Source organism: Gaeumannomyces tritici (genome assembly GCF_000145635.1).
Source record: "Gaeumannomyces tritici R3-111a-1 unplaced genomic scaffold supercont2.6, whole genome shotgun sequence".
Classification (NCBI taxonomy): Eukaryota; Fungi; Ascomycota; class Sordariomycetes; order Magnaporthales; family Magnaporthaceae; genus Gaeumannomyces; species Gaeumannomyces tritici.
The window spans coordinates 1,454,036-1,467,849 of record NW_008804550.1 but is presented as its reverse complement, the minus strand read 5'-3'; the positions used below and the strand labels follow the sequence as shown (position 1 = coordinate 1,467,849).

General features: G+C 58.8%; 4 protein-coding genes across 4 annotated transcripts; 2 read left to right on the top strand and 2 right to left on the bottom strand.

Annotated features, from left to right (window-relative positions):
* Positions 1-1,924: 1,924 nt before the first annotated feature.
* On the top strand, positions 1,925-2,806 carry GGTG_10878 (hypothetical protein; the record flags this gene model as incomplete). The annotated part of the gene is made up of 3 exons (XM_009228756.1): positions 1,925-2,021; positions 2,289-2,447; positions 2,598-2,806. The coding sequence occupies 3 exons, from the start codon at positions 1,925-1,927 to the stop codon at positions 2,804-2,806; spliced, it is 465 nt and encodes a 154-aa protein (XP_009227020.1).
* Positions 2,807-4,097: 1,291 nt separating this feature from the next.
* GGTG_10877 (hypothetical protein) lies at positions 4,098-8,025 on the bottom strand. Its single transcript, XM_009228755.1, has 2 exons — positions 7,142-8,025; positions 4,098-6,871 (listed from the first exon to the last, which is right to left on the bottom strand). The coding sequence occupies exons 1-2, from the start codon at positions 7,277-7,279 to the stop codon at positions 5,303-5,305; spliced, it is 1,707 nt and encodes a 568-aa protein (XP_009227019.1). The 5' UTR covers positions 7,280-8,025; the 3' UTR covers positions 4,098-5,302.
* A 1,228-nt stretch (positions 8,026-9,253) lies between these two features.
* GGTG_10876 (Ser/Thr protein phosphatase) lies at positions 9,254-11,888 on the top strand. The gene is made up of 3 exons (XM_009228754.1): positions 9,254-10,224; positions 10,326-10,386; positions 10,455-11,888. The coding sequence occupies exons 1-3, from the start codon at positions 10,045-10,047 to the stop codon at positions 11,654-11,656; spliced, it is 1,443 nt and encodes a 480-aa protein (XP_009227018.1). The 5' UTR covers positions 9,254-10,044; the 3' UTR covers positions 11,657-11,888.
* A 559-nt stretch (positions 11,889-12,447) lies between these two features.
* Positions 12,448-13,732, bottom strand: GGTG_10875 (hypothetical protein; the record flags this gene model as incomplete). Its single annotated transcript, XM_009228753.1, has 2 exons — positions 12,448-12,710; positions 12,898-13,732. 2 exons carry the CDS (start codon positions 13,730-13,732, stop codon positions 12,448-12,450), a joined length of 1,098 nt encoding a protein of 365 aa, XP_009227017.1.
* Positions 13,733-13,814: the final 82 nt, after the last annotated feature.

Genomic DNA, 13,814 nt, shown 5'->3' with positions numbered 1-13,814 from the left:
GGCCTGAGCACCCTGCCACTCGTCAGGGTCAACGGTCCATAGGGCTGTTTGTTGCTCAGCAGCACGTCAGCCGCGCTCAGATGGCACGCACTTGCTTCCAAGTGGTGGATAGAATGAAAAAGCACTCTTTTTATATGTCACCACACGTTGCGAAACACGCCCCAGACGTGCCAACTGGGCATATCATCGCCCCTTCATATCGCACCGTTGCTTTCTCCTTCAGGTCTTCTATTCTTCTCCACTTCTCGCTGCCGCCATCTGGGCGTCGGGCTTTAGGTACGGTTCACGTTTCATATAGAAATAGGGGAGCACGTCTGGATGGAGAGTCGTGGTGCTCGCTTTCACGATCCCTCCTCTTTCAGAACACCGGTTCTGCAAGACTCTCGAAACCCGATGGGGCGTGCTGTAGACCAGACAGACGGCGGCTCAACGCTGGTCCTCAAGCGAGCACGCATATGGGCGAGTGTGTATTTCCATCTTCAGAAACCTCCAACAACTCAAATGAGGAAAATCGGGACATGGGGTGGGGAGGAGTGATCCCGAGAGAAGGGATTGAAAGGACGAGAAAAGGCACAAGAGAAAAAAAGGAACGCGGGGCCAAGCAGCCGTCTCCCTGGCAGAAAAACTGCTAGGTGCGGCAAGTCTGGCTGGCCGCCTTCCACCGCTTTTGGCAAGCCCGCCGCAGGGCTGAACCTTGCAGGCGAAGAAATGTCGAGGCTCCTCCATTGGAGATGACAGAGGGTCTTCTGGAGGCAGGGCATATCCCCGGAGCTGGCGCGCAGATGTGAGGGTTATGGAAATCGTCTTGCCCTCCCCCACAACAGCGCGCCCGCCTGATCCAATGTGGGAACGTTGCATTCGCCGACACCGCCCTCCGTGGGACCGGGGAGCGTATAGCACAGAAATTTATGTATCGTATAGCTGCAGGCCTCGCATTCGTCGTGGTTGGGTGGGAAGCCGCGGACGGCTGGAAGAGAACCGGGCTCTGTCTGACAGCTATCCCGGCACTGCATGCATGCTGTTAGTCACTTGTCTGCCGGTCAGCAAGCGGGACCCAGCCTCGGGCTTCTTCCGAACATCGGAAGCACATGCGGTGGCTGCTATTACTGTGTATATCCCGGAGACGGGCCCCCCACTGGAGGCCTGGCAGTTTTTCTACATGTTATCTCGAAGCGAGGGGGTGTACTGGGGTGCCCACCTCACGGCTCCGGAAAGGGGGCTGGTGGCGCTTGACCGGCTTTCCATGTCGAATGTGTGGGAGTTGGGGGTGAACGAGGCTGAGGACCATAAAAAGGGTGCCAAGAGACCGCAGCCACCAACTTTGGGTCCCGTTTGGTACTTTTGCCTACTGATGGTCAGGTCATCATCTAAAGCGGAAAAAGCCAGCCAGCCAGCCTTCAGTGCGCCTCCCAGAAGCAGGGCTCTTGGGGCTTAAGGGATTCGTGCGCGTATTGTGAATGGCCTCCGTCCACGGGGTCTCCTTGGGCACCGTAGCTGTTGTTACTGCTGTTGCCGGCATTGCCAAGACGCTCTAGAAAAAGAACCAAGTCTCGCACCCGCGGTCCGGAATTCCCGGTTCTCTTGGATATCTTCCAGGTCTGCTTCAAGAAATACGTTGGCTGATCATGTGGTCAGCCTAGCATGAACAACAGGAGGGCTGTCGCCGCAGGAAATTATCACCAAACTATTCTTCTCTTTAAACCTCTCTGATATCTCCTCCCTTGCATGCTAAAAGTTGATACAAGGCAGATCAAATCAGGGGACTCGACGGAATCCTGTTGACCCTGCCGAGGTGAGGGAGTGCTTGTCTGGTGACCCGGCAAAACTCGCACCGTTCGCGACACCGTTTATGCGCAATATCTTATCGCTTTTGCATACGGCAACGCAGCATAGAATTCTCCAGTTCCCAGGTGGCGCCTGCCGCATGAATATCGATTCGCAGCCGAGGCAAACTGGGGGCTCTTCCGGGCTGCGGAGGCGCAGCACCAGTTTCAAGGCGACCGACCTGTCACCGAGAATCAGTACGAAAACCACACACGAAGCCTCAGGGGGGCCCAACGGATTAAAGCCAAATCGTGACGAGGCGAGCTCAGCAAGAGTTCATACGCAAAGTGTCTCTTGAGCATCACCGCGCTCAAGAAGATCAACTTGGTGATACCTATCGGCCGACTTTACGGACAGCAAGAGCCTCCTCAAATGCGCAGACGGTAACTTCCATACGGGGCAGCGGCCTCTGACTTGTTCTCTTTTTGCACCTTGCCAGGGCTAACATGTCTACCACTGCGCAGACCTCGGCCCCCTGATCACAATCTTCAAACCCCACGTCGACGTCGTCCGCAACCTCAACAAGAACACGGGACGCAGCCTCAAGGCCCTCTCTGAAAAGCACGACTTCCTCATATTCCAAGACGGCAGACCCGTGGACATCGGAAACAACGGCCTAAAAAGTAGTAACCACGAAGGGCCTCCTGCGCATCTCCCGAGTGGCATCGTCGAAGCGCTGCCGCCGACAGTCACCGCCCCACACTTCACCTACCGCGGCGAGCACGCGTTTTTTTTTTTTTTTTAGTCCTCGCCGAGATGACGCCCGAGGGCAGCCTGGCGATGGAGCGCCTACACCGCGCGCTGCGCCGGCCTGGCCAGGAGGCACCCGGGCTCCATGTTCGGCTCCATCCTCGCCGGCCGTGGTGGAATCGATGCTCCCGAGGCCACAGGCGGCCGCGGCGGAAGCGCACCGAAAAGGCGGGCTGGGAGGCATACGAGAACCGGCCGGGCCAGGGCTGTGCCTCTACTTGAAGTGAGGTGACTTGGGCGACGCTGGCCTAGGGACAAGCTTTTGCCACCGGCGTATTTCAGGGGTTTTTTTTTTGGAGGAGGAATGTCTAGTTTACACATCTTACGCCCCAAGGAGGGCACGGCGTCCGCGAGCGACTTCTGGTTGGCTGGGAAGCCTGCCACTCGACGCGGGCTACGGCGCGAGGGCAGGCGGCGGTTTGGCTTTGGTACCGGTAACTAGTCACCCTACAGCAATAGAATAGCGCCGCTTTTTCAGCTCGGCGGCTGGCCGAGTCACAGAAGCAATGATGCGAAGCGAGTCGACGTGACAGTCCAGCGCTCGTGTGGTAGAGCGTGCAAGTGGAAAGCGTCTGGACTCGATGAGTTGGCCGCGCAGATGCGGGCGAGTCCCCCGATGACAGAGGTCCCGTCACCGGTGCGAGATATCGGAAGCTCTTTTTGCCTGTGATCAAGTGCCTCACACGGGTTATTCCGCAGTTAGTTGGATGGGCTGGCAACCTTTGCAACTCCAGCATGGGTTTCCATGACCTGGGTCCGACAAAAAGCTTCGATGTCAGTGCCTAGCGCAGTCCTCCTCCAGAACGACGAGGAGCCTGACAGTCTACTCGACCAATCATCTCGCCTGGTGCCATCACCCAGCGACTTATTTGTGTTTGAAGAAGCAAAACAGAATAGACTTTCCGCGAAACCTTGCTCAGTCCGATTACGTACTTCAAGGCAAGTCGTCAGCCCTGTCAAGGCCCGGTCATCCTTCTCGCCTGTTTGGACGAAGCGATGCTGACCAGGATACTCCCGTGGGGAAGATTTAATGATCCCGACAAAGGGGCCCAGACTCGCAAGTGGTTTTGGGAGCCCGTCCGTTTTCGGACGTTTGAAACCGTCACCACCAGGCCGAGTCAACTGTCAACGTGATCGGTTCCGGTTCTAGACATCTGTCTGGCGCCACTTCCGGCCGGGATGCTGTCGTCCATACGTGCAACCGCAAAGAGGCTGATGACACCCTGAGACGAAGTTGATGACACCTTGAGACGAAGCTGAGCGGGACCCTACACGCGGGCGCATTTGTAAATCGAGTCGAGAAAACCAGCAACGTCGGGTGATCATCATGTTGCTGTTTTTACATTCTGAGCGCATCTAGGCAGGAGATAACACGGTTGATAGGAGGCGCGGCTACATGTTGAGGCGGCTGGTTTCGACGACCTTCCCAGACAAGAGCGCGGCGCCGCCCCATGACGGGGGCGAAGACTAATGTCCACTCTGGCGTGTGGACGTGAAGCCCCTATACGGCACGTCATTTGTCTCCATGCATGTCACGAGCGAGGAGGAAAAGGACAGAAAAGCAAGAATGGAATGTGAGAAAAGATAAAGCGGTTTCTGTATGTCGGTCTTGCTCCTTCCCGTGAATCAAGACAGCCAAGAATGTATTGTCTCGAGAGATTATCCGTCGCGAGATATAGCTGAGGATCCCAGCCAAAAATAGTTAATACTGTGCAGACGGCCCGGCTGGCCACGTCGAAGCCAAGCAAAACAACAAGCAAGACAAGGGGGTGCCAACGTCATGGACAGAGCTGGCTGGATCGGAAATTGGGCGGGTAGCTGCTTGCCGAGGGCGGGAAAAGAACCCGTTGCAATCAAACCTGGCCATGCAAAAGAGGGGGAAAAGAGGGCCAGAAAAAAAGTATGCACGGGGTCCAAGATAGATAGGTAGTATAATAGCGGTATGTAACTGGACAAAGAAAACATGAACAGAACGGGCTTTTGTGAGAGCCCGAAGGATATTGGGGGTGCCAGTGAGGCTCGAGTGGGAACACGGGCAGAGCTTCGCAGGCCCCCCACTTTACGACCGACTAAACTCCTTTTGAACTCCAGAAGAGACGCGTCATCCCGCAGGGGGCTGCAAGCGAAGAGAAACAACTCCAGGAATGGGATCGGGGGAAAGCACGCTAAGATGGGTGCAAGGTGCCAAAGACCAACTAGTGGGTGAGGCGGAAAGACAGAAAAAAGCAAGAATCAAAGAAATAGAGTGCCGTCCATGGCTTTGTGGGAGGAGTTTGTGGAATGTATGTGGCAGTTAATAATTACACCAGCGTTGAGGTCTGCGATACGAGCTTCGGGCGAACAGGTGTAAGTAAAGAAGAGGAGAATCGTAAAGTCGTATGGGCCGAGAAGAACCTTTGCGGGGTGGGCGGTAGTATAGGGATGTGAGTTTGCCTGTGGGGAGGAAGGGCATGGATGGGCAACTAGTGGTCAAACGGACAGATGGGTGACGGGCAGAAGACCATTCCGAATATTTTGAGGTGTTCGTTTGAGACGGGGATGGGTATCGTGCCAGGGGCTTCGAGGCCCTTCTCGCCCGTGAAGGTCGTCGAGAGAAGTGTAGGGACAATCTATGTACTGAAATCCAGCATATTGGCGGCAAACAGAGCTGCCGTCAAATCGGGTTGGCGACGCGGTGGGGAATTTCGAGGATGGCGACGCCTTGGCAAACAGAGGCAGCGTAAGACCATCACATGACGATGCAGCACATGCAACCCTTCTTTTCCTGGCTCGCATCGTTGTCTGGCATGTCCGGAAGGCGTATCAAAGGAGACGGCTGCCCGGGCGCCCCGTTGCCCCTCGATGGCGGGAGCGGGCTTTGGGGAGGGTCCTGGACCTTGGGTATGGTGGAATAGGATCCCGTGCGCTGCTGGCGAAGAGAGGGCGCCGTAGGGCTCTTGGGCTCGGCCTTCAGGGGCCAGTCCTCCATCTTCTCCTGCTTCTCGTTTGGCTGGGGGCTGAGCTTGTCCTTAGGCTCGGGCGGCGAGAGGAATCCGTCATCTGTGAGCGGCCTAAACTCCCTGTCGTAAATGCTTCCAAACTTGCCCTCGCGCTCCCACTTTTCTTGCTGCAGTCTCTTGGCGACGGTGGGGAGAAGCTGTTGATCCGGAGGCAGCCTCGGGTCCGGCTTGTAGGCCGAGACCATCCATGGCGGGTCGCCCTCGGGGGCGCGGGCGTTGGGAGAAGTCGCCCCGAGCTCACGCTCGCCCGATCTAGTAGACGGCCGCGTGGTGCCAGACGCGCTGCTGGTAGAATCCTTGCTCGGTGCGCCGCGCGTCTTTTGTCGCCCGGTGCCCCCGGATTTCCCAGACCCTTTCCTGACGCTGACGGTCTTCTTCGGCGACGAATCGGTTGCTGCCTTCTTCGGTGAGGAGTCGGTGACGGCGCGCTTCGGTTGGGGAGTGCTGGCGGCGGCGGCGTTGGCTGCAACCTCGAGCTTGGTACTGGCACTACTGCTCCTCGCTCGCGTCCTAGGCATCTTGATATCCACGGCTTCGTCGTTAGGGCTGCTATCCCGCCTTCGTCTCGCGGGGGTATCGCGTTCCAGGACATCGGATGGTATGGGCGCGGGGCTCACTTTGGCCACTGGGATTCGCGACGAGCCCTTCATGCCGTTCACGGACGTCCAATAATTCGCCTCCTCGGCCTCGGCAATCTCTTCGGGTAACCTGAAGTCCCAGTTGCCTGTGCCTGTCTGAAGCCTGGGATCTCCGGAGCTCGCCGCCAACGTCGAGCCAGTGACAGCCGACGAGTTCTTGCGCGACCTGGTGTGAAGGTCGGCGTCTGACGTCTTCCTAGAGTCGCTCGGTCGTTCTTGTGTGGCGTGTCGTGGCCGGCTGTGCGAGCGTGGTGCGGGGAGAAAGATGCCGGCGGCCTGCAGCTCCTCGTTTTCTATTCGAGCCAGCTTGTCCCGATGGATCCATTTGGAGTCGTCTGGCAAGATTCCCGCGCTCCCAGCGGGACTACCGTCTCTCATCACACGCTTAGTCCCTCTGCTGCCCCCGTGTGCTTCTGGCAGGCTGTCCGAGGAGCCAGTGGCGCTGTCCCTCGTCGAAGAGGGCTTGGCGTTGCCGGAGCCGAGTGTGGGTGAAATGTTGGCAGCTGCGGCCATGCCCGTAAGGTTAGATTCGCTATCTTTCGGCGTCGGGGCGACGGGCGAATCTGAAGGCGAATATCCGTTCTGGGAAATCAGCGGTGACCTCTGGTGGCCGTTTGTCGCGTCATAGCTGTGGGCTGTCTTTTTGTAATGCATTGGGTCCTGGAGAGTGCAGAAGGCGCGACGGAGTGGACGCAACGCGTGTCAGTATCTCTTTTATCCACTGTCATTGAAAGATTCCATGAAACCTGCTCAACGGCAGCGGCACGTGGGTGCAGCCAGTTCTGCAAGAGCGCAACGAGGGTGACAGCAGTGGCAGGAGAAGCCACAGCGGGATGGGCGCTCTAGAACGAGTGTTGGAATGTACGACGGGCCGATGCCAACGCGGCAGCGCGACGGGAAGGGTCGTGTCTCGTGGTCGGCTCCACTCACCTCGTCATTTTCGGCCGTGGAGTAGTTGCCGTTCCACGCGTAGCCGCTGCCGTTCAGGTTGCTGCTGCCGCTGCCATGGGAGCTGCTCGGTGGAGTGAGGCCGGAAGCCGCGGTCGGGACGGCCGACATGGCCGTCATGGTGCCCTCGTGAAGAGGCGTCGTAGGTGCGACGACGACACGTCGATGGTGTTGGGGCCTAGCCGGCTCGTACGCACGGGTCTGAAGGCAGTGAGGCCAAGTCGCGACTTCTCTGTCTCTACCTTCTGTTGCTTTGGTCTTGCCTGTTGTTTGTTTGCCGAGGTGCCGTAGGCTCTCTGCCCCCAATGGCGGTGGCTCTCGCACGTTGACGGTTTTTGGTGTGGTTGGCGTGTGATGGCTGAGGATGAGAAATTAAACTTGGGTGGATATCGCACCAGGCGGCCAAGATTAGCTGGTTCTGGCTGCCACGCAAAGTATAACCCGCACGCAGGCTGCGGTTTCCAGATGCCGGTGGCGGGAATTTCTAGGAGGCGCGACTCCAAGCAAACTGGCGTCGCTGACTTTCCCGAGCTGCTGCTGCGTGCGTGCGTGGTCTGGTTGGTGGTAGTGCCTGGGCTGAGGATCTAGCGGAACAAGGGAAAGCTTCGACGAGCGACAAGTCAACAGGAGGCAGTCGTCAGGGACCGACCGTCATCAGCTCGCTCGGTGGCCGTCTCTTAGACGGGCTGGCACGATGGGCTGGGGCGACGGTTCCGGCTGCTGTCGTCGTCTGGTTCGTGTCGCGCTGTGAGCTGTCGCGATCCAGGGCCCGTCCGATCAGGGAGAAGGTTGGTGTGGCTGGGCCGTTTGTTGTCAGGACTTCCTCGCCTTCTTTCTCCAGCGCTCCAGCGAGCCAACAGTTATGGAGCCTATGGATCGCGGAAACCAAACCCGGAGCTGGAAGAGTCGCCGCAAGGACGGGGGTGGACCCACCAATTCCGACCCAGCCAAATTGGCTGCGGCGCTAGCTCGCTCCCTGAGGGGGCACGGGGGTTGGGGCGCTACAGGGGGCAAAATGTTAGCGAGCGTTGTGAGCCATTCGCGTTCGTGCGGGCGGGCGGCCTGTGGCCTGTGATTTATCTGTTGCTCGCACACCTCCAATCGCGTTGCTTTTCATTTTCGGCTAGCCTAGTACAGTCCCATCCATGTGGGTTGGTGCACGGCCGGTGCACCAGACCTGCGCCGTGATTAATCGAGCCGTGCACAAACGGTGCAGGCGACGTCACAACTTTGACGCTCTGCGCTCCGCCATGGCGAATGTGGACATGGGCATCGAGTGGACGACATAGCCAGACATCCTGGAGCGCGGGCGTGTGCACATGCCACGTCAAGAAGACAATGACTTGGTCGCAGTTCTCAATCGCTTTTCGGAAGATTAGCGGTGGAGTTGGCCGCTATTACGAGCAATCCCGGCAGCGGAGTGAGGCCGACGCATGAAGGGGGCAGCCTGCCTGTGCGGCGGCTTGCAATCCCGCCCGCCCCACAGTGTGCGCTGCAGGCGAGCACAAGCTTCAGCGAGCCCACGTCAACAAACAAGGCAAGGAACGGGCGCTGAGCCATCCATTGACGAGCCACACCACCCGGCTGGCAGTCGTAGCCTCAGGGGCAAGGACGGCACTGCGCAGATGGTGTCCAGCAGGTTGTGCTGCTGCTGCCAGCTGCCGGAGAGGCCACAGTTGGGCTCCCTGGGATCGTGATGAAGCATTGCTGTGCTGTGTTGTGTCTTGCTGGTGGTGAAGATACAGCACCTCAATAATGTCCAATCCACTCATCAGTGCAGCCGAGATGTGCGCCATCGAGAGACGAGCACGAGGGGAGCCGAAAAGGGGGGAGCGGGGCATGCGCGGTGAATGGCCAAACGGTCACGTCCGCCAGCTCCCGGAAAAAAGGGGGCCGCGACGGACCAGCCGACGAAAACAGGGAGGCGGAGGCCCTGGCAGGGCTCCAAGCCAGTGATTGCTGTTGCACGAGGCCCCGCCTGCGGGATGCTACAGCTTGGAAGGTGATGATTGGGGCTAGTAATCCAGTGATGCGTGGCGGCCTCATTAGTTCAGCTGCTGCCCATCCGTTTTGTGCTGCGATGGAAGCCGAAACTGGCTCTTGAATTCTGACGTTGCATCTTCTGCTTGTGCTGGAAGCAACGGCCCACAGTGCGATTTGTATTCGTGGTCCCCACTACCTCGAAAGCATCCACACCTGTGGGATGGGATCGACGATTTGTTTGCTCTCTTCGCACCTCATTTCGGAGGTGCAGCTAACGTGCTAAATTCTGCCTGCTGATGGGGGCTACTTCCGTCGGAAAGGAGCCACAGTCCTTCCTTGGAGGAAGTTTTGGCTTACAATGCCTGCTACAGACCTATATCTGCGACATCTTTTGCTCTCCTCCCGGGCAAAGACAACTGGCATGGAATCCCTTGCTTTTTGACTCACCGCCGGCATGGCCCGAAGTGAGGCGTTGGCGTGGGGTTTGCCTGGCACGCTAGCTGGCTCAGGTTTCGGTGCAGCATCGATTTGGAAGCTTCTGCCCGACTCTAGGGCGAGTGATGAGGTGATCATGGTTGGCCCGTGCGGGTTGGCGTCGGTTGGTTGTTCTTGTTGCCTCAACGCCCGCCTACCTCATTGGGAAGGTCAGAACAAGGGCCTGATTGTCTACAGACTTTTCCAACCTCAGCTCGACGACTTGTGGTCATCCAGCTGCCTCTAGACCCTAGGCTCTGCCATGCAAGACGAGTATTCTGTAGTCTAAATCGAGATTTGATCATTAGAGGCTCACGAACTGCCTGTTTATCCCTGTCCACAAAAACACTTGATACCCTCTTTGAATTCTATACACCTGGCCCCGCAGCCCGCCGCGGTCCAACAAGGCCCCCATACACGCCACAGCCATGGATGGTACCGATGCCAAGCGCTCAGGAGACGGAGCGAAGGACACGGCGAAGTCGCCGAGACTACGGCGGACCCGATTCGTCTGCATTTCGGACACCCACAACCGCACTGTCCATCTGCCCAAGGGCGATGTTCTGATTCACGCCGGTGACTTGACGAACCAGGGAACCTCGAAAGAGGTTCGTCTCATACACGTCACTTTATGACCCCGACCCCATAGAACAGTGGGCTGGAAAACCTCCTCCGTATGCGCAGTGAGGGCTGACGGGTCTGCATGTAGCTGCTCAAAACCATCCAATGGCTCGAAAAGGCAAATTTCGAGGCTAAGATTGTGGTCGCGGGTACGTGGAGAGCAAGCATTTATACTCCTAGTGTGTGCCTATGTCCTGACTTGGCTACCACGACATAGGGAATCACGACATCACCCTTGACGCTGAATTCTACAAGGAGTACGGAATCTACTTTCATAACCAGCGCCCCGAGTCGTCCTCCGAGTGCCTTGACTTGTTGGAGTCGAGTCCGTCCATATCGTACCTCAAACACAGCGCCATCAAGCTGCGACTCACCAAACCCACAGGCCCGCACACAGAGTTCACCGTATTTGGGTCTCCGTACAGTCCTCGGGATGGGCTCTGGGCTTTTGGCTATCCAAGTTTAGCCTCTCCACCCCTATCTCCTCCGGGCCCAGACGAAGCTCAAAAGCCGAAGGCTAGGTCTCGGTCTCGATCGCGTGGAAAAGGTCGTCGCTTCAGCTCAGAGTCTGCTTCCAAACAGCATTGTGAGCCAGGGTCGTCTTCGCTCGCTGCTCAGGCTGCGCCGGCAGAGCAGCGGCAGATCCCGGACAGCACATCGAAGCCTAGAAGGGAACGTAGCGATCGACCTATGGAGTCAAATCTCGCCGGGCCCAGTGCGGAAGAGCTCTGGAACGATATTCCTCTGTGTGCGGATGTGGTGATAACTCACGGCCCACCGCGCGGCCACTGCGACGAGGCAGCGGACCGCCGGCGCTCGGCGGGCTGCGAGGCCTTGCGCCGTGCCCTGTGGCGCATACGCCCACGCCTCGCCGTGTGCGGCCACGTACACGAAGGCAGGGGTGCCGAAATTGTGCGCTGGGATATTGATGGCGGACCAGGGTCCGTGAACGGCAGGTTCATGGAGGTTCATGGTGCTCACCAGCTGTGGGAAGACCCAGCTCCCAGCGGAGGGGCTAAGATCTCGCTCGTAAACTTGACGGGCGACGCGCGCACCGGGCGAGAACCACTCGACAACGATGGCGGGATCGGACCGGTGCTCCGATGGTACTCCGATGAGAGCGGCGAAAGAGAGTGGGCGTTCGTCAGCACCCGCGGAGAGACCCAAGACGGGGTCAACCCGCTTGACGATACGCAGACATGCCATGATGCCGATCCCGCAAGAGGCACTTATGGTATGGGCGGTGACCCGGAGGAGTCTGTCAGGTGCGACAGGGAGGCGCTTCTCGGCAGGATGGGTCGGCGAGAAACTTGCATCGTCAACTGCGCCATCATGGCGAACAGCTATCCTCACGTGGGTGGCAAAAAGCTCAACAAGCCCATCGTCGTGGATCTCGACCTCCCCGTCTGGGAAGACTAGGAGCATCTAGACGGCCCCGATGCCCTCTGAGGAAGCTGCCGAAGGGCCAGCGCCAATATTGCTACCGTACTTGGAAAATGGGACTATGCATGAACACCAGCCGCGGGCTCCATCCCTCTTCTCTTCGCCATCCCCCTAGCGTCACGCCCATAGTTGGTCGTCATGATAGAGGTATGCCCTAGGAGAAAACCCCACATAATAGCATCAATCATGACCGCGTCACCTAAATCCCATGTGCGAGGTCCAGTCGTCTCGGGAGGTGATGTAGTTTCTACCTACCCACCTAACTCGCAAGTGTCATGTGAGTATTTCGTTATGCTCGGTCTCGGTCTCCGGCAGCTTGTGGTTTTGCCTCTGTGAATGTCAAAATTATACCTGGCTTGCTCAACGGTCGTTCAGGAGGAGCCAACAGCTCCCCCGCTGAGTGAAGTGGGATAGCTCACCGCGCCACGATCCTTGGATACGCCCGCTGACTTCGCCAGGTGTCGGCGCGTGCTGCTGGACGCGAAAAGCCTCTTTTCCTTGAGTCTCTTGGTGAATGGCGTACTGGCACATCAAAGGGACATCACAGGATGTAAGCGGATATTGCCAGCGCGTGTTATGATTGCACGTGTTCGGGAAGGTCACGGTTTCGCCCAGTATACCTTTTTTGGTCCATTTTTATGCTCTTCTACCGCCCATCAAGGGCTCGATACTTTCCACCCGAAAAAGACCATCCTCCCCAGCATTTCCCCTGATTATCCACGCCTAGCTTCATATACGGTCTTACGCAGTGGACTGTCCTTTGGACATCACCGCCCTTGACCTCCTCCCGCGAGCCGCTCAGACACGTCCACGTGGCCTTGACCACCCGTCTTCTCCCGAGAGTCCAGCTCGGCTACGACGCCCGGCCCGGGGTGGCCCGGCAGCTCCTGCACAACAGGTTGCAGCAGCTCGTGCGGTCCAGCGTGTTCTTTGGCGCCGAGGAGGGCGGGCAGGACCAAGACGCCGCCGACGACTATGTCGGCCGTGGCGGCGGTGGACAGCGGCGGTGGGGTTCGCTGCGGCGAATCCCCTGATCATTACAGGGATGAGCAAGCATCAAACCCCAAGTGGGCGAGCTACCCACCCAGCCGGCCGGGAATCCTCTGTACTGGATCTTTGTATATGGACGAGCGAATATGATTAACGACGTCTAGCCAGCCCTCCAAAAACCAACCGCGACACGCACACACAGCCTCAAAGCAGGGTGCCCGACATACACGGCTGGCAAGCCACCCCGGTCTCGCCGGCGGCGCGCGTGGCGTTCTTCAAGAAGCAGTTGCCGCCCTTGTCGAAAAAGCTGGGCTCGTCCATCCTGCTGCGCCACACCACGGTCCGGCAGAACACGGGCGGGTTCTGCAGCCCCCGCCGGACCCTGGCCCCCTCCCTGTTGAGGCTCGAGCACGCCTGGACGCAGTCCTCGAAGCTGTATGCTATGACTGACTGCAGGTCCTCCATGAAGGAACCCGGAGCCTCACGCCCGAGCCCTACCGAGTCGACCCCGCACTCGACCCGGAACCGGGTCCCGTCCACGCCGATGACCGTCTGCCCTTGCTCCCGGGGGCACGGGAACGCGAGCGTGCTGATGTTGCGCCAGTTGGCGGCCTCGTAGTTGGTGAGCGTGGCCGCTGTCCGCGGAGCCGATGACGCACCGCTCGGGCCTGGGGTCGGCGACGTGGTCGTGCCCCCGACACGCCCCGGGTCGCCCGTCTTGCATTCGGCTGGCGTAGCCGTCCCGCCCGCGCCGGCAGGCGGCCGGCCCGCCAGCACGGAGCCCAGGGCGCCGCCGACGACTGCGCCGCCGATGATGATGCCCAGCAGGAGGCAGCCGGCGGCGAGGAGCAGCCGGCCGGTGCGCTTCTCGTGCCGCTGGTGCTGTGGCGGTAGCAGCGGTGGGGAGGTCGCCGCATGGCTCGTCTCCAAGGTGCGAGGCCGCTCCTGCCACCCCTGGCCCTGCTGTGGTGTCGTTGCGTGGAGCTGGGGGTAGTCGCTGTCATGCTTGACCGTTTCCGGCTCGGAGCTGTAGAGGACTTGAGGCCCGTTGGCGTCACTCATCTTTTGGTGGAGAGAGAGAGAGAGAGAGAGAGAGAGAGAGAGAGTGTGTGTGTGTGTGTGTGTGTGTGTGCGTGACGGAAAG